The 23434-nt window shown below is 42.4% G+C and overlaps 2 protein-coding genes across 34 annotated transcripts; both read right to left on the reverse strand.

Moving 5' to 3' along the window:
* Positions 1 to 198: 198 nt before the first annotated feature.
* Positions 199 to 9408, reverse strand: LOC120822055 (glycine receptor subunit alpha-4). 2 transcript variants are annotated; one of them, XM_078105095.1, is made up of 10 exons: positions 9161 to 9408; positions 8410 to 8537; positions 7603 to 7670; positions 6255 to 6478; positions 3996 to 4078; positions 3766 to 3903; positions 3452 to 3666; positions 2443 to 2601; positions 1906 to 1998; positions 199 to 1814 (listed from the first exon to the last, which is right to left on the reverse strand). In XM_078105095.1, the coding sequence occupies exons 1-10, from the start codon at positions 9217 to 9219 to the stop codon at positions 1542 to 1544; spliced, it is 1440 nt and encodes a 479-aa protein (XP_077961221.1). In that variant the 5' UTR covers positions 9220 to 9408; the 3' UTR covers positions 199 to 1541. The 2 variants fall into 2 exon arrangements, with proteins under 2 accessions (XP_077961221.1, XP_040037300.1); XM_040181366.2 differs by having other exon boundaries at positions 1906 to 2001.
* Positions 9409 to 10670: 1262 nt separating this feature from the next.
* Positions 10671 to 23434, reverse strand: aifm1 (apoptosis inducing factor mitochondrion associated 1). 32 transcript variants are annotated; one of them, XM_078105083.1, is made up of 22 exons: positions 23147 to 23434; positions 21094 to 21224; positions 20877 to 20997; positions 19960 to 20022; positions 18590 to 18658; positions 18238 to 18288; positions 17427 to 17486; positions 17274 to 17333; positions 17113 to 17181; positions 16633 to 16751; positions 16408 to 16538; positions 15392 to 15482; positions 15169 to 15253; positions 15014 to 15090; positions 14492 to 14600; positions 14308 to 14415; positions 13932 to 14020; positions 13711 to 13851; positions 13124 to 13266; positions 11486 to 11610; positions 11183 to 11373; positions 10671 to 11102 (listed from the first exon to the last, which is right to left on the reverse strand). In XM_078105083.1, the coding sequence occupies exons 1-22, from the start codon at positions 23232 to 23234 to the stop codon at positions 11031 to 11033; spliced, it is 2193 nt and encodes a 730-aa protein (XP_077961209.1). In that variant the 5' UTR covers positions 23235 to 23434; the 3' UTR covers positions 10671 to 11030. The 32 variants fall into 32 exon arrangements, with proteins under 32 accessions (XP_077961209.1, XP_077961207.1, XP_077961206.1 ...); XM_078105081.1 differs by having other exon boundaries at positions 17427 to 17489; XM_078105080.1 differs by having other exon boundaries at positions 18590 to 18661.

The following is a 23434-nucleotide window of genomic DNA, read 5'->3' on the forward strand; positions in this document are numbered from 1 at the left end:
ATAAGTCAATGGCTAACGATAAATTAGTCAATTAAAATGTATTCTATTTCCTGACAAAATGGGAAATGTTACGTGAAACTAATTTGTAATTATATATGCACTGTATCCCCTTCAACAAATATATAAAGGTCACAATCCTCTGTAAAAAATATATGTATTAAAAAAATATTCTAAATGAAAAGTGACAGCAACATCAAATGCAATATGAATGACAGCTTTATTTTATAACATGATTTATTTTTAAAATGAGACTAGGTTTCTGGAAATAGTTTCAGTCTACAGACATGCGTACTAATAAATAATTTAGTGGCAACATGTTAATGTGTTAAAAACCCACACAGCGAGTTGATCATGGGAACAGTTACATAAAATTATATTGTTTCGTTACGCAATTTTACTTCATAAAATCAAGTGAGCATTGAAAATGACCTTATTAGTGAAAAGTGTTAGTTGGAAGACAAAAATCAAGTGAGTGCCGCTTGCTCGTTGGTTTGACTCCCACTCTTGTCATAGTTGTGTAATTCTTTGATTTAAAAACATGAGAAATATGGGAAAACATTTCTCATATTACATATATACAATGAAAAATTATAGTTTAAAAAAGGTCATTCATGATAAAAGGTCACACTATGATGCATTCTTTATTTCAATTAAAAGTATTTCTTTATTTTATGTTGACCCGAGAAACAATTTTGCATACACATTTGTTTGTAAAATAAAACATAAAAAAAGATACAGACAATATATTCTGTGTGGATAACCGTTAAACATCAATTCCAAACTGAATATGTCAAATAGTTTAGATAAATTTGGTTGATGAAGACCAAAAATACTGCCTTCGGCGTGTGTGCCATGCCATTACATCACATATCTAAGAATAATAATCACATCTAAATAGTGAATGTACCCTTCAATTACTTCAGGTAGTAAATATAAAATTAAAACATTTACAAATTTGAAACATCATTAGGAAACGATTCTTTTCAGTATTTATCACACATATAGGCGGCCTTTCGTAGAGTTTGAATTGTTAAATATTTGGGATAAAATAGTTGTTGCATTGCATCTGATTTCTGCTGCCACCTGATAAACAAAAAAATGCCTGTTAGGAATAAGTGAGGAAGAAGATGTTCCTACTGTTGCACGGTGCAATTCCTGATTAAGCCGATGCTATCTATGAAACATGTAACAGTTTAAAAATAAAAAGGAATAAAAGATTCATGTCTGGTGAGGATCTGCAACATTGAAACTACAGAAACTTCACATAGAAAAAGGTGTGAGCGGATGCTGACTGCACACATTCTGTATAACGAGGTGGGGTGCATGACGCACCCTTACTGAGAAAAAGTGCATTTCTTTGGAGGTATTAAAAAATTTAAAGAAACAGATGGTCTGTCATGGAATGTCCCAATGGCACTGGACACGCAGTCACAACGCCTCTCTCATGGCACAGCCGAGTACTCTCAGCCGTTAAATGTTTCAATGAAGAGGGGAAGCATTAAAAAAGGTATCCAGTGTCTTTAAAGTCCTCAGTCCTACTGTCACAGCTTGGCTAGAAGGTCTTCGTGCCGTAGGACTTTGTAGGTAAGCCAGTAGAGGACGTTAAACATGAGGAAGCTCATGGGGAAAACAGCTCGGGCGATCGTATCGATCCTTTTGGCCCGATCCACAAAGCGCCTGCGAATGTCATAGAAGCCTAAACCAGGAGGTAAATCGGCGAAGACCGGCGTGGCATCCATCTCCGGCGCACTTTCTGCTGACAGTGCAAGTCCAAAGCTTTGGAAGAGTAAACCCTGCTGCACCAGCTCCTCCTCCTGGAAGGAAAATACGGCACAGAATGACATCTGCTCTCCAAGAGAGCCGGTGATTAGTTGGCGTCAAACAGAACAAGGCGCCGCTACGTACCCGCGCACATGCAGCGCACTGATGCGCTGTGTTGCCGTGAGGAGTGTTGTTCCCTGCCGTGTTTTTCCCCTTCGCCTTAGTGTCACCGCTCGCCTGCTGGTGAGGAAAACACAACACACACGCACGTTTAACCGACGGCATCATCATCACACTGACACAACTTTTGTGGAATGCATGTGGGTTTCAAATCTTCATCAGCAGGCCATCACCACCTCTCCCTTTAGTCCGAACTGAAGTTGCAGCAGATAGTCCTTATGAATAAATAGCTATAAAGGCCACAACGCTTCATTTAAGAAACACTTTATATTCAAAGAGGGTTTGGTCGACTTTTTCTCCCTCATCTTCCTCTCCGCATGTGGGCGAACAAGATGTTGACAACAGTTGAACGAGATGATGGCTTGAATTTGTTACAGGTCATCGCCTTTCCCGGGTCGGGGTGCAAAAAGCAGCGGAGCTGTGGTTCTCGTGCATAGCCGGGCCCGGGGAATAGCAGGTGACAGTAGCCTCGGGGGGGCCGAGTGGGTCGGTTGCACTCACAGTTCTCTGCCGCTGTTGCTCTTTGAGCTTCTTCCGCAGTCTGAAGAACTCCTTGTGCTGCCGGGAGACAAAATTAACGGCCGCATACTCCAGCAGTGCGGCAAACACAAAGAGGAGACACACGGCCATCCAGATGTCTATGGCTTTCACGTAGGACACCTGCGACACCGCGGAAATCAAATCAGGAAAACCACTCACTCAACATTAGCATTCATGCCGTGTTGGGCAGTGACATGAGAGACACGGAATAACCAACTCTGTGTCCAGAGAAGTACATTACAGTAAGCTATGTCCTAAAAATACTAGCAAATACATTTAACAAGCAGTCATTGTATAGAATGTCATAGAAATGTTATTCAAAGTATAGTAGGTCAAGACAGCGTTTTATAAAATATGATATAGTATGTGCTAAATATTTTAGTGTAGTACATCAGGAAGTAGTCATGGTTGGTGGTAGCTGGTGGAAAATGTTCCTGGCATGTTATGCAATCCAGCAAAACAACCCAGAAAGGTATCAAAAACACATTAATAGTTTGTAGTTTAATATTAAAAATGTATTTGACACAAAACACAAAAAATAGTGTTAAATAAAAGTATACAAATTATAAATATATTAGAACATGTCTAACAGAATGTGTCTATGATTGTTTGAAGAGGAATTTTGCTCTTCTGTCCTTCTGAGTGGAAAACCTCTCAATGACTTTCTTATTAAAGTCGGGAATGTCCCTAACAAGGGATCGCGCAAGCTTGGGGCAAAGCCAACATCTGCCCGGGCTGAGTCTATTCAAACACGCTGATTGGCTAAATTGGATGTCACATATTGATTTATCTAATCAGCAATTCGCTAAAGTGCTTCTTAGACCCGCCCTCTGTGGGCGAACTTGAGCGCGCCCCTAACGGGCATGAAGACAGGACATGCGTGCGTTTGACAGGCAGGGACCTGCAGGAAAAGCATATATTTTGCGCAGATATCATATTTAGAAAAAAAGTGTCACAGAGCGGCACCTACCTTTGGCAGGGAGGCCCTGGAGCCGGAGCTCTGCGTCGTCATGGTGAGCACCGTGGTGATCCCCAGTCCCACTCGGGCCGGAGCCGCATCCATATTGATCCAGAACGACACCCAGGACAGGATGACGGTGAGCAGGCTGGGGATGTACATCTGGATCAGGTAGTAGCCCATTTGACGCTCCAGGTAGAATTTGACCTCAATGCAGGTGAATTTACCTAACCACAGGAGGAGATACAGGTGCAAACTGACAGTCTTATTAGAAGTTTATTGACAGTATATCTGTCAAGGTTGTTGCTTGGCCGGCCGTAATGTACCTGTGTTGTAATGCTTTGTGCAGTAGCCAAGGCCTTTCTCCTCTTTTAGCACGAACTGAGGGAGCGTCAGATCATCGGCCACCTGCACTGCTCCCACATCCAGCCATTCAAAAATGAGATCATTCATGGTGTAGCCGACTAGAAGAAAGACAGGGAGAAGGCGTGCCGTAAGGAATCATCACTAAATCTGTATGTGGTGTTTTCAAACCTGCCGTCAATGATTCACTCACAGCTTTCAAGCTGCATCGTACACTTCTGGCTGTCCATGGGGAAGTTTTTTAGATCCATCGGACAGGAAAGGGTAAGTGTCAGCCTGGAAGAAAGCGACAGAAACAGCACAATGCTACTAGAATGAGGTGTAATGAGGTAATGAATTCAGTTATCAGTGCTTAAGTAAATAAGCTAACTGGAATAAACTAGAAAATGCATTTCCTGGTGAAAATGCTTTGGAATGCTAAAAGCTGAAAGCTGAAATGAACTTCAGAAAATTGCTGAAAATACAGAAAGTTGAAGGAAATTTTAATACCTTTGCTGAAATTACAGATATTAGAAAAGCTGAAAATAATTTGAAATTGCTAAAAATACAGAAATGGGAGAAGCTGAAAGGAATTTCAATCGATTTGTTGAAAAAGCAGAAATGAAAACAGCTGAAATGAATTTAAAAAATTGCAAATAAATACCGAAATGAATATTAAAACTTAATTAATACTGGCATAAGAAAAGCTGAAATTATTTTAAAGAACTGCTGAAAATATAGAAATGGGAGAAACCGAATTTCAATAGAATTTCTATGCAAAAGTTGCAGGAGCTTAAATTAATTTAAAAAAATACAGAAATAACAAAAGCTGAGATGAATAAAAAGGGGTTTTAAATTGTTTGTAGTAATATTAGTAGTAGTATTAGTTATAGTTGTAATTGTGGTATTAGTAGTACTAGTGGTAGAAGCAGTAATAGTAGGTTTAGTATCAATAGCAGTAGAAACAGATGTAATACTAATACTGTAACTAACCCAGTTTGTGAGCATTGAAGAATGTTTTGCATTTTTTCTTTATTACATGTTTTTTGGTTGATTTTGTTATGCATTTCCTGTTTGGCGTTTGATGCTTTTATTTTGAAGGCCGGGCTTGGGTAAAAAACGGAAGTCAATGTAGATAAAGACTGCGAAAGGAACGCACTCGTTTCAATTCATGGTTCTGCGTGTGTTGCAGAGCAATTCACCTCCAGAACAACAGGCGGAGTAACGTGTTTTTGTTGAAGACGACCTAAAGAGTCACATCTATTTATTTGTTTATCATGGACTTCATTGCCCCGTGCATCAACACTGCTGCTTTTCATCAAGGACACATTTGTCCCGTATTTTCCTCCACAACTTTGTGCACCTCACGACCGGTATCTTTATCATGTTGGTCTGTTGACAGAAAGCATAGCTGCGTCATGTGACTCCACTAATCAGGTAATAGGAGCAGCTTTGAGTCACAGACAGATACTGCAGCGTGTGTGTGCGAGTATCCACGGCAACGGCGCACCTGTGTTCATTAACGAGCTGCTGAACAGGGCAGAGACAGGACAGCGAGTTACACAGAATCCACAACTCAAACAAGTGTCCTCTAGCGCAAAACTATAACAGATATCTAAAAAATATGTTTTTTTTGAGAAACCCAAGAAGTCCCTCTCGGTCTTCTGAGGCCAAATCTAAAGAACTGGGGGATTCCATAACCACATAACCGACACCAGCACAACCATGCCATCAATAAACCAAAAAAATTAAGCCTCAAACGTGTATACTTTGGCTGTGAGGACAGAAGTTCCATATTTTTTTAACCAGATTCTGATGCTGCTCTACACTCTAGTTCTCCAGCTCTCACTCTAACAAATGCAATACACACTCATGTAAAACTCAGAAATGGACTGAAGAACTAGTGAAACATAATCAGTGATTATGAAAAAAGTAGAATAGATATCAACAAGCAGTTTTTTTAATAAAATAGTTGAGACTTGTGTCACGGAAGAAATAGAAGAGGAAGTTGATTAAAGATTCGAAGAACAATACTTGGAATGCTTAATGCATTCCAACAAAAACAACAACGTTGATCCCTTGTTTAGGGGTTACTTTTGAGGTTCCACGACAAGAAAAGCAACTGATTATTTAGTACATGATATACACATGTGCTCATAGGGATTTGCCTCCTCTTTCTTATATTCTAAACCATTACGCTACAATTCACTGCAGCTTTAGTGCCACATTTCTGACCTTATTCTGCATAGCCTGCAGTTATTATTTCCAGTGGGTGTTGTACAATACAGTGACAACTGAACTGAACTGGAGTGAAACAAACATGTTGCAAGAGTGCATCCTTAGAGGTTAACACTACAAGTAATAGAACTGGAAGTTCATGTTCAGTTGGCAATTGGACAACGCATGGAAGTGGATTCGTAACGTCGCATAGAGGTACGTTTTGGTGCTTTACTCAGAACGAAATAGTAATCACCTGATGCTGTAGAGGACATTTCCATTTTGGAATATGCGTAGCAGTTTGTTGTCCGTTGTAACCTCGTGAAAGTTTGCTCCCTTTTCATTTGCGAAGAACAGGTCCGGTTTCCAAATGGAGTCCAACATGGACGGGTCCAGGTCCAGAGAGTCATCCGGATACTCTTTATATGCCAGACGAGGGTCATTCCACTGCTGTCTCAGAAATACGTTGAGTCGGTAGTCCTAAAGTTTGGAGTTCATTTGGAAGTTAAAATTGTTATGAATGGCTAAAACAAAACATACAGCCACAAGTGGCAGTTGTGCCGCAGCAGGAATCACAATGAGTAGGTAGATAAAACACAAGTATATGAGGAAAACGTGGTCACCAATTTCATAACACGATTGTGTTGGTGAAGATGTGATCTTAATTCACTCGTGTTTTTGTGTTCACAAATGAAACTGCGGCGTGTCTCAGCAGGCAAGGACCACTGTGCAAGCACAAAAAAAGAAACAGTGAGACAGATAACGTTGATTGTAATGTCATCATTTAATATTTGATCGCTCGCCCCAGAGGTAATTTAGAAAAAGAGTCTGTCTAAAAAAACATGTCCATCCCTTAACACTTATCTGGGGCCGCATAAATAAAGGAATACCCTTATTCGACTGGGACAGAGGGATGATAAAATGATGACATTATGTAATGCAAAATGGTCATCAATTAGTCATAATCTAACAACAGTTTGTCTGGGGATCATCAGTAATGCTTCCAAACAGAAGGAGAAGCGTCAAGCGGTACAATGCATCTGATAAAATTGCCTCCTCTCAATACTTTCTTTAAGACTCCATTTGGATAGCTTTAGTTATTAGTTACCCGCCATAATAATGATATTGTTGATTGTATTATTACAACATTTTTATACAACAAATACAATTAATAACGCCACCCAGCCAGGTAGTATGTAAGGTAGTTTAAATTATAAACTGTATCTTTTCAAGCTGCACCATTCTATAATGGCAGCTTGACATTCTATAGTTACATGCTTAACTTCTGTAAAAATAATTAATACCACATGACAACTATAACAACTGTCACTAAACAACAATAATATGAAAGCCGTAATGTAATTCAGAAACTGACTAAAGACACTTGAATACTTTCTGAGGCATTATGTTTACAGCATTAGCTGAAGTCCTCACAAGGTGCCATTTTAACAGACCTCCTTAAACTAAAGCCGCCTTGTGGGAAACCAGCGAACATGTGACACTTTTACATTACTCGTGTTATTTTCCTCACACTGTAATTTGATGGTCAAACTTTCCCACCCAACAGATATTCACTTGTCTATCTGCTGTATGCAGATCCTTACCATGGTAGTTTCAGTGATGGACCCGAAGCTGTTGATGAAGATGTTACAGGTGACATTGACCGGAGGACCTGTTAGGAGACAGATTGTCAACACATGTTATAGTCACACTGAAATTCTTAAATACCACTGATGTTCCGTGAGGGGGGGTCACATGACGTATTGAAGTCAGAAAAGAGCAGAACAAAATGACATCTGCTTGTTCTCTTCACAATGTGCCATGCTCTGTCCCGATGAATAGACTCATCAAAGATCTCCTTGAAATCGCGGTGACATTTCCACCACGTTCTCGTTGCTAGATAGTCCATCTGTCGCCCACCGGAACTTTAAATATTTCAGGCCCTTGTTTCCTGAGAGGCGATCATTTATTAATCCTTCTTCCGTTACATTACTGTATTTATAGATAATGCACCGTGATTTACCTTGTATGCACTGGCAAAGATGTGGAGCAAGAATGAAATATATATGGAACACGACCCCCGGAGGCCGAGGGAGGAGAACGTCGGAGAGAGTCTGCTGGCTTCTCTCAGATCAAGGTCGGACTGAGATGGTCCCAAGTGGGGTAAGTGCATGTTTTCTGACAAATATGAAAGAGAAGTCTACGGCTGCAGGTCAGCATAACAACAGCAACAACAACAACAAAAAGGGCTCCTGTGTGAAAACCTGTTGGCCTGCGGGACCTCTGTCTTCTGACCCATCTGTGAATGATTTGTGCCACTTCGCTGCCCAAATCGGTATGCAAACGTGCACTTTCCCCACACCTGCCCCACCCGAGGAGCTCCTCCCTCTGCACGCCACACGGCGCGTTACCTTTGAAGTTGGGTCGGATGCGAGCGTCGTAGCCAGATGTGCGTCCCATCAGTTTGTCCAGGAAGTCCGATGGAGAGGGGGGCTTGGCCGCCCGGCTGGGGAGCTTCATGTCCTTACAGAGCACAGACCTGCCACAGGAAGGGACCTTCTACTTTACATTTAGCTGATGCTTTTATCCAAAGCTACTTACAATTAGTGCATTTTATCCAGGTGGTTCAGACCCAGAACAACAGTCGTGTTCTTAATCTACTCTGGATATGCAGATATTTTCTTAATTTAACACCTTCAATTCTTCTTTAGGAAAGCATTTTATTAAACTGTACCGGCTGCTTAATAATAATTGAATGTGAAATAGTCAGTGCACTTCAGATTAGAAGTATTTACTTAGAAGTAGTGTGTATGTAAACATGTGTATACACAGTTCCGACATTTTCTAACCTTAAATCAAGCTTCTTTTTTCCCGTTCTGTCAATCCGGCATCTTGCGTTAACTCAAAATGTCAGTTAATTGTTGCCATTCAATTAAAGATAAATCCTATTCAATGCATACAATTCCAAGAGAACGATAATGTTGATGTGCCCTTTGGTCAAATAACGACCGAGAACGTCTAATGTTGTAATAGCGAATTATACATTCTTGTGTATTTCTAACCTTTAAAATAAAATAATTTTAAAACATGCACTGATATAATGTCAAAATGGCTAACCAAACAGAAAATTATTGATTTCTCAAAGACAGAAGTACAACTTACCTGCATTGCAGAAATATGACAGATGACGTCCACAGCAGACACACAATGTAAAACAGCATTCTTACTTTGGAGAAACAATAGATTGGAGGGAAGAACTGAAAAAGAAAATAGAAGCAGAGATGCTAGAAACTTGTTGTTGCTCCTCCAGTCGGGCTCCGTCGTCTGGACTCCGCTGAGCCTCCCTCCCTCTCTGCAAGTGTAAAATACAGGAAGCTGCTGCTGTATAATTCAAAATGCCTGTTTGTGTGGACGACTTCAAGCTTCATCTCTTTTTTATGGCCATATGCATGTTCAAAGTATTCCTGTGAGCATATTTAAAGAGACACGACCCTTTCCAGAGAAGAGCGGCCCACACTGCTTCTCCCCCCCCCCGAGGCATCAGATTAGCAGCTATATTCGCTGCAAACAAAACTATTAAAAAATATATATATTTTAAAAGAAAAACATGTATTTCAGCATTTTTTCATATCCAAGAGAAACTTGAATTACCGATATCTTCCACGTTGGTCTGTGGCTGATTTTTATGGTGATAAATAGAGAAGCCAGTTCCATCAGTACAGAATGTCCAATGGAGCAAATGTCTTTCACTGATATTTGGGAGACCATTTAAAATCAATACTAAATTTCCTGAAATTATGAGCATTCTGAGAGACTAGAGACAGAAGACAAGGGAAAAGAAGCAGAAGGAATTGTTGTTGCATTCCAGAGAACGCTGGCATGAGGGCAGAACTGTCCAATTAACTCAGTGTAACATGTTTCGGGAAGTGTCACAGTACACGTCCAGAGGTTATTTATCTATAGCCGAGCAGTCCATCGTTTCTGGTCTAATTATTTCATTTCCAAATCGCCAAGCAAAATCAAATATGAATGTGGAAACTCGTGTTTATTCCTCCATACAGAGGGGGAGGCGGTTCAGCCATCTACTCATGCAAAATTGATGTCGAAGAAAAGCGATGGGACGTTATGGCTGCACGTGTTTCGCCTCACTGGAAAGGCCATTCCACACTTGGCTCTGGAGCCCACTGTGTCAAATAGGATAAGAAATGTGTGAGAACGCAGAACATGAACGCAATCCTAATAACAGGAAGCCCACAGCAGAAAAATAAGACCATTTTTTCCGCATGCTTGAACATTTTTACCTCCGGACAGGATTAAGTAGGCCAAGCTCCATTTTAATGTGGTTCTTGTTAAGAGTGCACATTGACTTTGCTTGATTACATCGTATTTGTACAATGCACTTGGCAGATGCCCTTTATACAAAAAGGCTTTTTAGCTGAGCTTAGACCTGTAACATACCGGACACAATGTGAAGGGAAAAAAAAAGGTCCAACGGCCAAAGTACGATTGGCGAGCAGTACTCAACCGTTAAAATGCTTCAGGACAGATGTGCTTAACCCCACAGACTTTAACCACACAGACTCAGCACAGCTCAGCATGCAGTTGCAAGAAATAAGTAGTCATCATTGAACAGTGATAATATCTAGGAGCCAAATGAAACTAATTGGATCACTCCAATTTAAAAATAGCCTTTATTGCATTGCAGCTTCTCTCGACGAGCTGCACTGATCACACAGAGGAAAACAAACATCCATGTTGAGCATTTTATAGCCTGGTGTGGAAAAGCAGAAGGACAATCACATCCCGACCGTGATTTTCTAAAAGATGAGCAAAATCTGACAATTTTCCCTAAACAGAAAATAAGAAACAAACAAAAGCAGGTGCAGCAGATACATAATGCAAATATGAAAAATATCTCAGACATTTACATGAATCCTCCCATTTTCTTTGTATGATCAGTCGTCTTAAAGACTCAACCAAAGTTCAGTCTCCACGTGAAGCTCGTCCTCACTCAGTGCCGGCCACCGGCCTCCTAATCGTCATGGATGTTGAACAGTTTCGCCACTTCGTTCAGATCTGCATGTTCCTCTCCGTCCTTGATAATCTACAAACAACAACACAAGTCACATTAACAAAAATCTACATTTCAAAACAAAACCATTCTTCTGGCGTCGAGTCTCATACCTTCCTTGCGATGGGCATCCTGTTGAACACGTTCCACAGGATGATGCCCACCACCACCTTGTCCCTCAGGTAGAAGATGACTCCCTTTCCGTACTCGTCTTTATGCTGCACGCCGGTGGGAGATGGCGCTGAAGAGGCCACCGGGCTGGAAGCAGTGTGCTCGGTTTCGCTTTCTGACCGGATCCCGGTTCCTGTGAATAAAAAATTAATGAAATAACACACCAGGTAAGACGGCGATCCAAGGCTTCCGCCTCGAATGTGTCGTCGACTCGCTGCTTGGTAGGGTCGAGATGTGATGAATACCGGACTCCTCCGTCGCAGCTTTGGGCGTATCCTTGGCCGTGGCTTTGGCGAACACGCCGACTGTCGGTAGGCTGCTGTCGACGATCCCGATGGCCTCGTAGCCCACATCTGGACCCAGGTCGCTCCTGTGGAAAACCAACGGGTCGGACGGCACGATGAGGGAGTGATTGGATGCAAAGCAAGAAACAGTCTTTTTCCACAGACAAAGATTGAGCCAATACAGATCGACACTGCTGCTGGAAAAAAAACGAAGGATTGTTGTGACTATTTTTTCAAGGAAAAAGCAGAATTCTGCTACATTCTATTGGAAATAGTTGCTCCTCCCATGCGAACTTTACAGTCAACACGGTACACCTCACACAGGTCCCATTCTAAAACACACAGACACTCATGAACACAAAACAAACGTTGCTGAGAGGGGACTTATTAGTGGACCCCCCCCACCCCTCCCACCTGATGACTTTCAAGCTGATGTGAGGTCACAGTGAAATGACTTTAACAAAACTACATGCTGTGGCAATTTTGCCCAGAGAGCTTCTACACTACGTGGTTTCACTTGGAAACTTCCAAATGTCACCATCAATCAATTTACTTACGACGAGGAGATGGAAAGCAAAGCGTTTTTTCTTACCGCGCCCCTAAAACGGTTTGTTTGTCTGAAATCTCACATTGCATCGACGCCATGTCAAAATCAGCTAAATATTCAGCCATTAAATAGATAATCAGTCAGCTGTGTGTGTGTGTGTGTGTCTCTTTCCATTAGTCTGACAGCCAACACACGGAGACGCGGCGACGCAGTCTGCAGTGTTAACACTTTGGGCCCGCGGCCGGTTCAGGATCGTTACTGACAGCAGACTGTCAATACCAGTATAAAATAAATAAAATACCGGTGCGCCGGAAACCGCTGTTGGTGGTTCGAACCCAGGCTGCTCCATGTTCAATGTGTCAAAGTGTCCTTGAGCAAGACAGCAAACCCCAACTGCTTCCCAGGCGCCGGCACACTGCTCCCACTGTGCGCGGTGGGATCATTTCCCCACAAGGATTAATAAAGGATACCATCTTCTTCTTCTTCTGAAATTGTTACTGCTCGTAAAACGGAAAAAGCCAAACAGGATGCAGAAACTGCCCTTTAAACAGGAACCAGGCAAACCAACTGACCAGTGCCACATAATTATGACGTGGTGTGCCGAGGAGCATCACAACAGCCCGATGCTGCAGGCATTCATGGGAACAGCAACATATCATCTGACAACATCTGCTAGCGTCTGAGTCACAACAGTTTGGGTTTTTTTCGGACTGCAGCGCGCCCACGTTGACAGCGGCGTGCCATATTTCACCAGCTGCTAAAAACAAGCAGACGCGGCGTTCATCTGTGTAATGTGGGGCGCATGCTGCACGCTAGTTCAATCTTCAGAAAAGCCCCAAATAACTGGTAGGATATTTTCTTTAAAAGGGTTATTAAATGTGTCATTGAATGTGGACCTACACAATGAATAATTCAGACGGTCCATCGCCCTCACAAATGTTTCCCTTCATTTCAAGCTGGTTTTTAACGACTTGCAGCTACAGCGCTCGTTTACACTGGAACACGGGGGTCAGGGTCCTGAGCAGGAGACAGAAAGTTCCCCCGATACCCACCAGAACATGGACTGATGCCAGTAGGGTTTGTTGGCTCCGGTCATGTTCTCTCCAGCTAGTCGCCCGCTCACGACGGCGTGGTCGTGGTGCTCCACTCGCCTGCGGCCCAGTCTGATGTCATAGAAACACGCAGCATCTCCTGCCTGATTCCAGACGGGAGGGATGGAGGATATGTGGGATGGATTAAAATGACAAAGTACTTTAGACTTTATTACGGTTGCGTTACACGGCTACAGAGGCGCCATGCCACATGTTTACATAAGGGGGCGCTGTAATGAAAGATATGACGGAAAGAAGTGAAAGGCATACATTTCTGAAACCCTACGTGTGGCTCTAGACCAGTCAACATTATACGAGGGGGATTCATTTCACCAACAACCATTGACTCAATGAAAATTAGCTTCCTTTTGCCTCGGCACAGTTGACATATGGTGCATTAAAAAAAACAGCACAGCTAAAATTGCTGACACAGCGAATAACAAGTTTCACACTGTATTAAGTGTATATGTTCTTAAATTAAAAAAACAAAAACGTAGAAATCCGGTTGAGTGTTGTTATCGACTACTACCTTATCAACATGAACTTACCACCCAAATATTGGATCTAGCTTGCAGCTCCGCATTGACTCGAAAGCCCCCAAAGTCAGAGTCCACCTCCAAACCTGCTGACTTAGCAAGGTCAACATTGGGCTCGAGGCCAACAGCTGCAACGATGTGGTCAGTTTTCACCTACAAGGTGAAGCACAAGATCATCAGTAACTGCCGAGACATTTGCTGAATTACACAAAAAGAAATAAACCTGGACCTACCAGTCGTCCGTCCTTCAGTTGGATTTCTAATTTATCATCTTTGCTGACCACAGATTTTACCAAAGCTTCGGAGATGATTTTCACACCCTCTGGAAGGCAAAAGTATCATAAGGAAGGTGTGAAACTGTTAGAAGAAGGACTAGTAAGGATTTGAAATGTAGATTTGGTTGATTAATAACATTAATAATAGTGTTATTGTTTGTAGTTGATCAGGGATGGAGAGGAACATAAACTGTTTAACATCCATGATAAACAGTTATTGTGAGAGTACGTAAAAAAACAAAGAAAAGAGATTAAAAAATAAAAAAAAGTCTGTATGTTGTTGTGATGTTCAAGTCGATTTGACGACGTGATGGGGATCAAAACGGTCGTTAACCTTTCTTGACTTTTTCTGTCGTCCAGTTGCTTAGGTACTCAGGCAAAACTTTCCCCATGTTGCCCTTCTCAGGGTACATCTGTATCACCTCGAGGTCGCTCTCTGTTGCTGTAAAGGAGGAGAAAGAAGCTGAGTGGTGCAACGGGGGAACAAAGGCATTTTCCTCCATTCTGTCTGGTCTTACATCTCCTGCCGAGGGCACACGCCAGCTCGCTGCCCAAGAAGCCGCCACCAATGATAGTGATGGACTTGACGTTTCTGGAGACCTTATCCAATGATTTGAAGTCCTCGACCTGTGGAAGAGAACAGCATTAATATGAAAAGGGACATTGTTTTTGGGAGCGATGCAACACATTTGTGGCAACTTATTCGAGCAACAATGAAGGGTTTATAATGGCAGTAAAATAAAAACATTGCACACACGTATTGCCATTGGAGCAACTGGGCAAAATATCTGTATTGCATATTGTTTACATGACTTCAGCATAAAAGCTCAACTTTGCATTGTTTTTGAGGCAAACGCCATGTAATACTGACTTACTCACGTTTGTTTTTTTATTTAACACCGCCAAAAATATTGTCATCTACAGAATGTCATAAATTCCCTCTTACTCCAATTGTCAAATATGTCACTTTTTTTTAGGGTTTTGTTTCATCAGCTAGAAAGTGAAGGAAGGCTGTCGCCCTCTTGTGGCCAAACACTGACCTTGCGGAACAACGTCGTCCTCTTCATCACCTCTTCGCCTGCGCGTTCAATGACCTGAAGATTTCTTGGCACCCCGCCTGAGAGCAAACACCGCAAATCAGCTTCCACCAAGTTTGAACCGCACGCGGTAATGCCTTCAATTGAAAGAGGCTTACCTGTAGCAATCAAACACTTGTCATATGAAATCTCAGTGTCATCGTCGAGTTTTATTTTGTTTCCTCTCACATCCATGTGAACCACCTGAAATAGATTAAATCATCATCATCAGCCAATGAAATTACCCCTCTAGTAAATACATTCAATCAATACTACTGTTGTTTATTGGACATCCGCACATTCAGTGTCTGACTGTTAAAGATAAAACAAATAGAAAACAACCTTTTTGCCAGTGAGAACTGCCACTCCACCATTTTCTGCACTTCCCAATTCTTCTGCATTTATGTAGAAGGATGGTGGCTGGAAGTAGATACTGACAAATAAACAAGAATTAAACATTATTCTATAAAAAACATATTGTTTACCAACAATTAGGCAGAAAAGCAGCCAAAAGTCATCATTTGCTGGTATTATGACAATATTAGGTTGAAAAAACACTTCACAGATCTTTCCTTTTAGAACATAATCAAAGAAAATTGTGAACGTCTGGTTTGGTTCACCTGTATAGAAATAGGTGCAACCAACAGAAACTCTTAATTGTAAACAGTCAAATAAACTCAAGAGATGTCACAGGCAGGTGTTTCAATTTTCCGTACGGTATGAATTTTTCACATACTGTCAAATGGCTAAAAAGCCATAATAACCAAAGTCGCTCTTCAGCAGGAAAGGAAATAAATTGATAACTGCGAACCACTGAGGGCGCAGTGGTCGGAGCTCCTTGTCTTACGCGGATTGAGATAGAGTCGTGGTTATAACTTTATAACAATTAAGTTAGAAAACAATTTATTGCAAATGATCTGCCTCTGATGGCAACACTAGCAATTTACTCCATCGCCTCAGCAGAAAGCATGTGTTGGAATACGAAGAGTATATGCGATTACGATCGTAGGATTCGTTATAAATGTGCGTTGGTACATAGACGGTGAAGAGAAGCTGAACAGGGAGGGACTTTAGGACCATGGGGAACGTAGGTGAGGACATATGGGAGGCAACACAAACAGCTGTTCACTACTGCTGGTGTTAATGAATGAATGAATGAATGAATTTAGACGGAAAAAAAAAACGTACGGTGATACACCGCCAGAATCTAAAAAATTAAAAATACTGTGAATTAATTTTTGGCCATAGCGCCCAGCCTTGGTCACGGGAGAACTGTTTACTCTATGTAATAGCCCCGTATTCTGGCAGAGAGACAACTGTTGAGACCTATCGTAGGACATGAACTGCACTAAACACACCTCCTTTCCTTTCCGTTCCACTGTTTGAAACGCAGAGTTTCCGTCACACTGGGATCATCTGAGAACCACAGTTCCTTAGAAAGAGGGGGCCTCATGTATGGCGGGACCAGCTCGTCGGTCACAATTAATACCTGGTGAGAACAATTAAAAAAAAGTCATATACAGCACAGGAGACAACTAATAAATGTTACGGTCAAAGACAGACAGGCCAAGATGAAAGCTGACCCTGGCACCGGGGTCCCTGGCTCGAATGGACCGGGCAGCAGCGAAAGAGGCGGTGCCTCCACCAATGAGGAGGTAGGGCGTGTGTGAGGAGACCTTGTGAGAGGCGGGGGACGCGTCTCCTGCAGTGCGCACGAGAGAGCAAAAGCAAGCCAGAGGGAGTAAAGGGGAGACCAAGAGAGGGCAAAAAGCAAAAGCGGGGAGAAGGGAGAGTCAGTGCATGATCTTCAGTAAACACGAGTTACACAAACACACCTGAAAAGAGAAAATAAAAAAAAGTCATGTGAGTGACATTAACCATTATCGTTACATGACCCCAAACCATGTGAAAAACACATAGAAGGCAAAAGGAAAGCTGCAATGAGTCAAAAATAATGTTAAAACCAATAAAAGGGAAAAAAGGTGAAATTAAAATGAACAAAATGGGAAAAGGCATCAGTCAGCCCGCTGCCCCTCTCCAGCAGAGGACGACTATGCTCTTACCACTCTCTGTCACAGCTTCCAGTTGAGGTTCAGCCGGCTCGGCGGCGGCGCTTTCTGCTGCTGGAGGTTCTGTTAGTAACACCGGAGCATTGAGCCGTTACAACGCGTTAACCCCTATGACGTGGTAAATGTACGTCGCCATGCGCAGCCTTTGTGCTTACCGCTCTCTGCAACAGGCTCTGTGAGCTCAGCTGGGGTCGGCTCAGAGGGGGGCGACGGTTCTGGTAGTATAGTGGTTACAAGAGTTACAAGATAACCTTGGATGTGCCCTACAAGTGAAGGAGTAATGAATAACCATTCCTCTCAAATCCTACCCGGCTCAACTACAGGTGGTTCTGCTGCCTCCTCGGGGGACGCTTCTATGACTGGCTCATCTGCTGTCACCCACAGGAAGAGTTAACGCAAAAATATTGGAAAGATTATCGAAAGGGAAGAGCATCAGGATCCATGCATTTCCTCTGCCTTACCCTGGGGACATTCTGCAGAACATGCAAACTTAACAGAGCACCTGGAAGCTGCCCAATTTGTGATCCAATTCTACAAAGATGTATATACTGTAGAGACCATTGAAGAGGTTGTAGCCTTTGTGCGTGTGGTGGATGGCGTCTCACCACACTGAAGTTAAAGCACCAGAGACCTTCCTGTTAACTCTGCCCGAAAGACTTTTAGTATCTTAGAAGCAATAAATAAAATGCGAAATCGAAGGGCAGCTTTCAGGTATGAACAAAAATGTCACATAATAACCACCGGGAAAAAGTATGACACATTCACAGAAAAATCTCAGACCAAAAGACTTTCATTCAATATCACATGAGCCAAGATATTATCTGGAAAATACGGACACCTCCAACAACTCAAAACCAGAAATGTGAACAGCTCAGAATGGAGGTGGGTAGAAGAGTGTCCACGGATGTACAGAAACACATGCTTCTCATTGGAGTGAGATTAACCTTTACTCTTATCTGAAAATAAACAATGTGAAAAAGACATGAACCGGTCAGGGGGAAAGGTGTTAATGGCAAAACATGCTAAAAGTAGAAAGAGGAGGAAAGGGATTTGAAATGAGCAAAATGGGAAAAGGTATCAGTGTCTGTCTGCTGACCCTCTGCAGCACGACGGTCTTACCCTCTGCCACAACTCCCGGTCGAGCTTCGGCCGGCTCTGCTGCTGGAGGTTCTGTTAGTACAACCGGAGCATTGAACAAGTGAGGACCAAACAAACCCGGCGACGTGGTAAACGTACGACACTGTCTGCCTGCACCAGTCAGGCCGAGCGCTTAGCGACTGCAGGGGGAGGCTCTGTGAGCTGTTAACGGCAATATTAAATTATTACCTCTGATGAACATTAGAGGTACTTTACTAAAGTATGCATAGACGAGACACAGGCTCGGATGGAAAAGCAAAGGCGCAAACGTCTCCTCGATGTATTTACAACATAAAGTAAGAGAATGGGAGTATCCTTTCTTCTCAAATCTTACCCTCCTCAACTATTAGTGCAGCGGCTGGTTCGGCTGCCTCCTGTGGGGACGCTTCTACCGCCGGCTCCTCTGCTGTGGAGGCAATCCACACTACAGGTTTGGATTGACGGATGGAGGGATTACAGAGATGGAGGACGATCATGCATTGATCTCTGCTTTACCCTGGGAACATTCCGCAGGAAAAACTAAACACAAAATAACACGTGGAAGTTGCCCAAAGTGTGTGTAATGTTTGCAGAGACGTAGATACTGCGCGTGGCATTAAGGGGAAGCGCAGAGGGGTGTAAATTAATCTTTACTCAAACCTGTCTTGCCACACTCTGGTTAAATTGGCAGGGACCTTTCTGTTTGAAAGACGTCTTATGAAAACAGCCTGAAAGGGTTTTTGTATCTTAGACACAGCACAGAATGAAATTCTGAGGCAATAAATATAATTTACTCCAAAAGGGCAGCTTCCAGTTAGGAAAAATGATATCATATTAGTAGAAAGAAAACATTGTGAGTGCTACGCAACGGTAAACTTTCACAAAGTTTGACAAATTCAGGGAAAATGTCAAACCATGTTACATCACAAATATTACAAGCACAGGAACCAAGATATTTGTAGAAAATACTGACAACTCCAACGCCTGAGTCCCACTACAAGAGAAATACGTTGAATATTAGGAGGGGAAAGGAGGGTGCAACGTTATACCAAAACTGTAAAATGTTAATGTACAAGGTTAGAGGATGCAAAGTAAAAGAAAGCCTACTGATCACATTTAGCATGACGCATGCGTCACCAAATACAACAAAAAAAAATAAACGCATGCAACAAGAGGAAAAAGTCACAGTGCATCAAGGCGCACTTCTGGATGGAGGCAATACAAGTTAAGATCACAGAGGGCCCCCTGGATAAACGCTGCCGTCACCATTAAAGTGCATCTTTAACATTTCAAATCATTTGGATTGGCTGTGTAAAGTTTTGGATGTCCCCCCACTAAATTATATCCCTATATAATTCTAGGAGTTCAATGTCTGAGGGTGTTGACCCCCCCCCCCACACACACACACACCAAGACGACTCCCTAAAATGATTTTACCAAGAGAAATGACAACTTTAGTCGAAATATTTTCCTAGTTATTCTTTGGTCTTCAATCACACATAAATAACTAAAAATCCGGTCGAGTTATAACTCGTGTTCTACTTTTTTGCACTAAGCTGACGTCCTAATTTGGTGTCACCAATGCTCTCTTCTAGGTAGTAGTATTAGTGTGTGCAGTGCACATAATTGGAGATCACTTTTTGGTTCAAAAACACTGTTTATACAGGAGGCACATGTTAAGCATGCATGCATATATTTGAGGGTATACAAAAGTGTGCACACAACCTGAGGGTGGATCAGCTGGATCAGCATCGGGGGCCGGAGGACTTGGCTCTGCTGGTGAAGGTGCTGCTTCATCAACAGGAAAGAGAACAGGATTAGAAGAAAGTGATTCAAACCAATCTACAATAGATCGTCACAGTAAATCCTCTGCAGGCATTTGACCTCACGAACCACCATGACCATAGTCGTATCTTTCCATTCTCATACTCTCTTTTGTGTGGTGGGCTTGTACTGTTGCGTCACAATAGAGTGTGCGAAAACGAATGCGTCACACCCAGCCTCACTGAAGTGTGTAGATTATCAGCAGGCACACATTGACCCCATGCCCTGAATGTGCTATGCTCAAGTCCTGTTGTCATTTGAAATGAGTCAGCAGCGTAATTAAGGAATGGGGGAAAGTAACAAGTGCAGTAAAACTGTTTAACTCAAAGTAAATGGAATATGCAAAGCATTATTGCAATGAATAACAGACAAATTACACAAATCACTTATACAGCAAGTCTGGAACACTAAGAACATTAAATATAAATGGAAATAGGTGAATTTGTTCATATGGATTGTTCTTGAATGATGCCCAAAGGCGTTAAGAATTTTATAGCTTACAACTGGCTCTTTCTTCATCGCGGTGAATATATTACGGTGAAGTGTCAACTTCACCGTAATATATTCCTATCAACTCATTAACAGAGTTGGAATTTGATCTAAAAATATCTACTACAATCAGGTGTGAATCGATCCCACTCTGCCTCAGTGGCTTCCACAGCTAAAACAAAACTAAATACTAATCACAAAACGACTCTGAATGGATCAGGATTTAAAACATGTCACAGAGGAAGGCTGTGGTTCTGCTCAAAATATTGTAAGGCAGTGAAAAGGTAAAAGACTCATTATCCCTAAAATCAGCTGATTAATCCGCTCACCGGGAGGCTCTGACTGGGTGGGTGTGGCTGGTTCTTCTGTGAATGTTTTTAGAGGTCTGGATGAGATTTCATCAATGCGGTCCTGATATCTTTGGCTGTCTCCCTTGACAGTTCGGTACGCCTGTGACAACAGAACAGTTTTCAGCCATTGATACTTTGTGAACGACTTGCAACGAATTACTTGCACTGTGTGTTCTGACAGACTAAGCGTACGCACATATATTGCACCACCAACGCAAGTGGCTCCGACCAGAAGAACGTACAGCTGGTTTTCTCTTCCTCCCCCTGCAGGCGCTGTGGACATGTGAGCTGCAGGTACACATGCGGGTAGTCTGCCATTGTTTAACCCTGGGGAGGAAAAAAAAAGGAAATTTGCTGAGTCACACGCATTCGATTTAGTCAAAGACATTGATGTCGGTCACAAAAGCAAACCAAAGTCAGACATCAATTTCTCAATCCTGCAGGGTTGAGTACGGTAAGACATTACAAAGGGTGCACAGGTGAAGGTTGGTTGCAGCCAGGGCTTGACATTAGCATCCAACGAACCTGCCGAACGCAGGGAGAATTCGGCTGTGGTGGGTAAAGCAGTCGCTCTTATTATCTAAAGCAGTGGTTCTCAAACTTTTTCTGCTGGGCCCCACTTTGAAGGAAGAAAAATGTTCGGGCCCCAGTGCCCCAACAAATATGTAACAAAATGGTCCATGCTGAATTTTTATTGAAATAACGACATTTTGTTACTCCATTATTTTTTTCATTTTATTAATGCTAGAATAAGTCAACACAAAGCATTACGTAAGTTCTACGTAAATCAAGATTTGACTTGAACAGTTAATTTCAAACCTAAAATTTGTCAGGGCTCTTTGAGTTAAAGAGAAGAAGTGGACGTAATTAAACAGGGCTGTGATGTTCTATAGTGCGGTTGGATCCCTCCATTGTTTGCACGTCTCAGTGTCCTTGAGCAAGACACTGAAGCTCCAGTGCTTCACAGCAGCACACTGCTCCTTAATTACTAAGGATGGGTAAAATGCAGAGAATAATTTCCCCATGTGGGATTAATAAAGGATTATAAATAATTATGCACTGGTTGTAGGACGTACGGCAGTGAAACCAATTTCACAGTGGAAACAATAAAAAGGACCATGAAAGTTTCATGTCTAAAGCAATGTGACTAAACAGACAAAGACAACAAAGTGTTGCGTTCAGGTCCATTACAAAATTAGCTTTACACAATAATAAAAGATTTGGTGACTGCACAAATACATTTGATGTAGTCTTGATTTGGGTGTTTACAATAGTCATTTACATTTAAAAATACTGTAAATCGAATTATTCAAGCAAATTGTAGCAAACTGTTATCATGTTTAATCAAATTAAACTCAATTTCCCATCAACAAAATTGTGAAAGAACTTGCTGAGTGGCTAGTAACTGTGGAAAACCCACTAGCCACAGGGTTAGCAAATTATATATATTGATTGATCATAACATCTCACACGATATATGGCCAGACAACAACAACAACAACATCATCATCATTGGGGCAGCATGTACCAAGCAGGACACTACATGGCTTTTCTATGGTGAATTCAGCTCGTGAAGGACGTGCTTGGTTGTGTTTCCACAGTTTGTGCAAAGCTGCTGGATACATTTACAGAACACGTCTCGTATAAGTCGTATACATCTTAATCGTATAAGTATGCTGATCTCTCCAAGATAATTGTGCATCTCCATAAGACATCATAAGCTTGACATTCCTCCCATAATGAATGAATGAATGTCACATTTCGCAGCCACGTTAGCTCGTGAATCTTCGCGCTTGTTAAATTGGCTTGATGTATAAGAGCTTAACGTTTGGTTGAGCCGTGAGAGGCGAATCCCGACCAACTTCTCTCGTTTGACACGTCTGTCATAACTGTCCTCCTCTCCCTTAGTTCAGTAGTGTGCGTTGAACCGATGAACAGGACACCGCGCAGAGCGACAGCGTGGCTCGTGCTGAGGGAATCTAACGTCTACGTGACTCTCGGTGTCACCGTGGAACTGAACGCGTCAAAATGCCACCGACTTCTGCTAGTTGCCGTTAGCTGATTTGCTCAGTTGCCGTTAGCACTCGAAGGTCAACATATCGAGACGGGTGCATTAAAGAAGGTGCCCCGTTGTAACTCAACAAATTGCTGACATTCCGCGATGATACGCTACAATAAATGTGTCTATCGAGGGGAACTGGCAAGAGGACGGGGAGTTACTCTGCGTACCGTGGAGTTACTCAACTCACCTGCTCTCCTCGCGTTCTGCCGGCACACAGTCGAGGAGGTTCTAGCTAGCGGTGCAAGCGTTCTCCACAGTGTTCTACATTTCAGCATTGTGGCTCAGCTCCGCTGCAACAGCGCCCACTTCACCAGCCGACCGGTCCGACACGAAAAGTAGCCTGATGAGGATTTAAGTCGTAAAGCCAGCAGGCACTGACAGACAGCAGCACCGCGTTACGAGCCAAGGCCAGACACCGGAGACAGGTCATACGTTTCAAAGGGGTCATGGGTAATTGTAAAGACTCTTTGAGCGT

This window comes from Gasterosteus aculeatus, chromosome 7 (assembly GCF_964276395.1).
Source record: "Gasterosteus aculeatus chromosome 7, fGasAcu3.hap1.1, whole genome shotgun sequence".
NCBI classification, from domain to species: Eukaryota; Metazoa; Chordata; class Actinopteri; order Perciformes; family Gasterosteidae; genus Gasterosteus; species Gasterosteus aculeatus.

Coding starts and splice junctions, on each gene's coding strand:
- LOC120822055 (XM_040181366.2), bottom strand. CDS start 9,219: ATGCTGTTTTACATTGTGTGTCTGCTGTGGACGTCATCTGTCATATTT. Junction 6,479..7,602: donor CCATCACTGAAACTACCATG/GTAAGGATCTGC, acceptor TCCAAACTTTAG/GACTACCGACTCAACGTATT. Junction 2,602..3,451: donor CCAGGGCCTCCCTGCCAAAG/GTAGGTGCCGCT, acceptor GCGGTGTCGCAG/GTGTCCTACGTGAAAGCCAT.
- aifm1 (XM_040181347.2), bottom strand. CDS start 23,234: ATGCTGAAATGTAGAACACTGTGGAGAACGCTTGCACCGCTAGCTAGA. Junction 15,483..16,407: donor TGGAACGGAAAGGAAAGGAG/GTGTGTTTAGTG, acceptor TTTATTTGTCAG/TATCTACTTCCAGCCACCAT. Junction 14,601..15,013: donor GGACGACGTTGTTCCGCAAG/GTCAGTGTTTGG, acceptor TCTCTTCCACAG/GTCGAGGACTTCAAATCATT.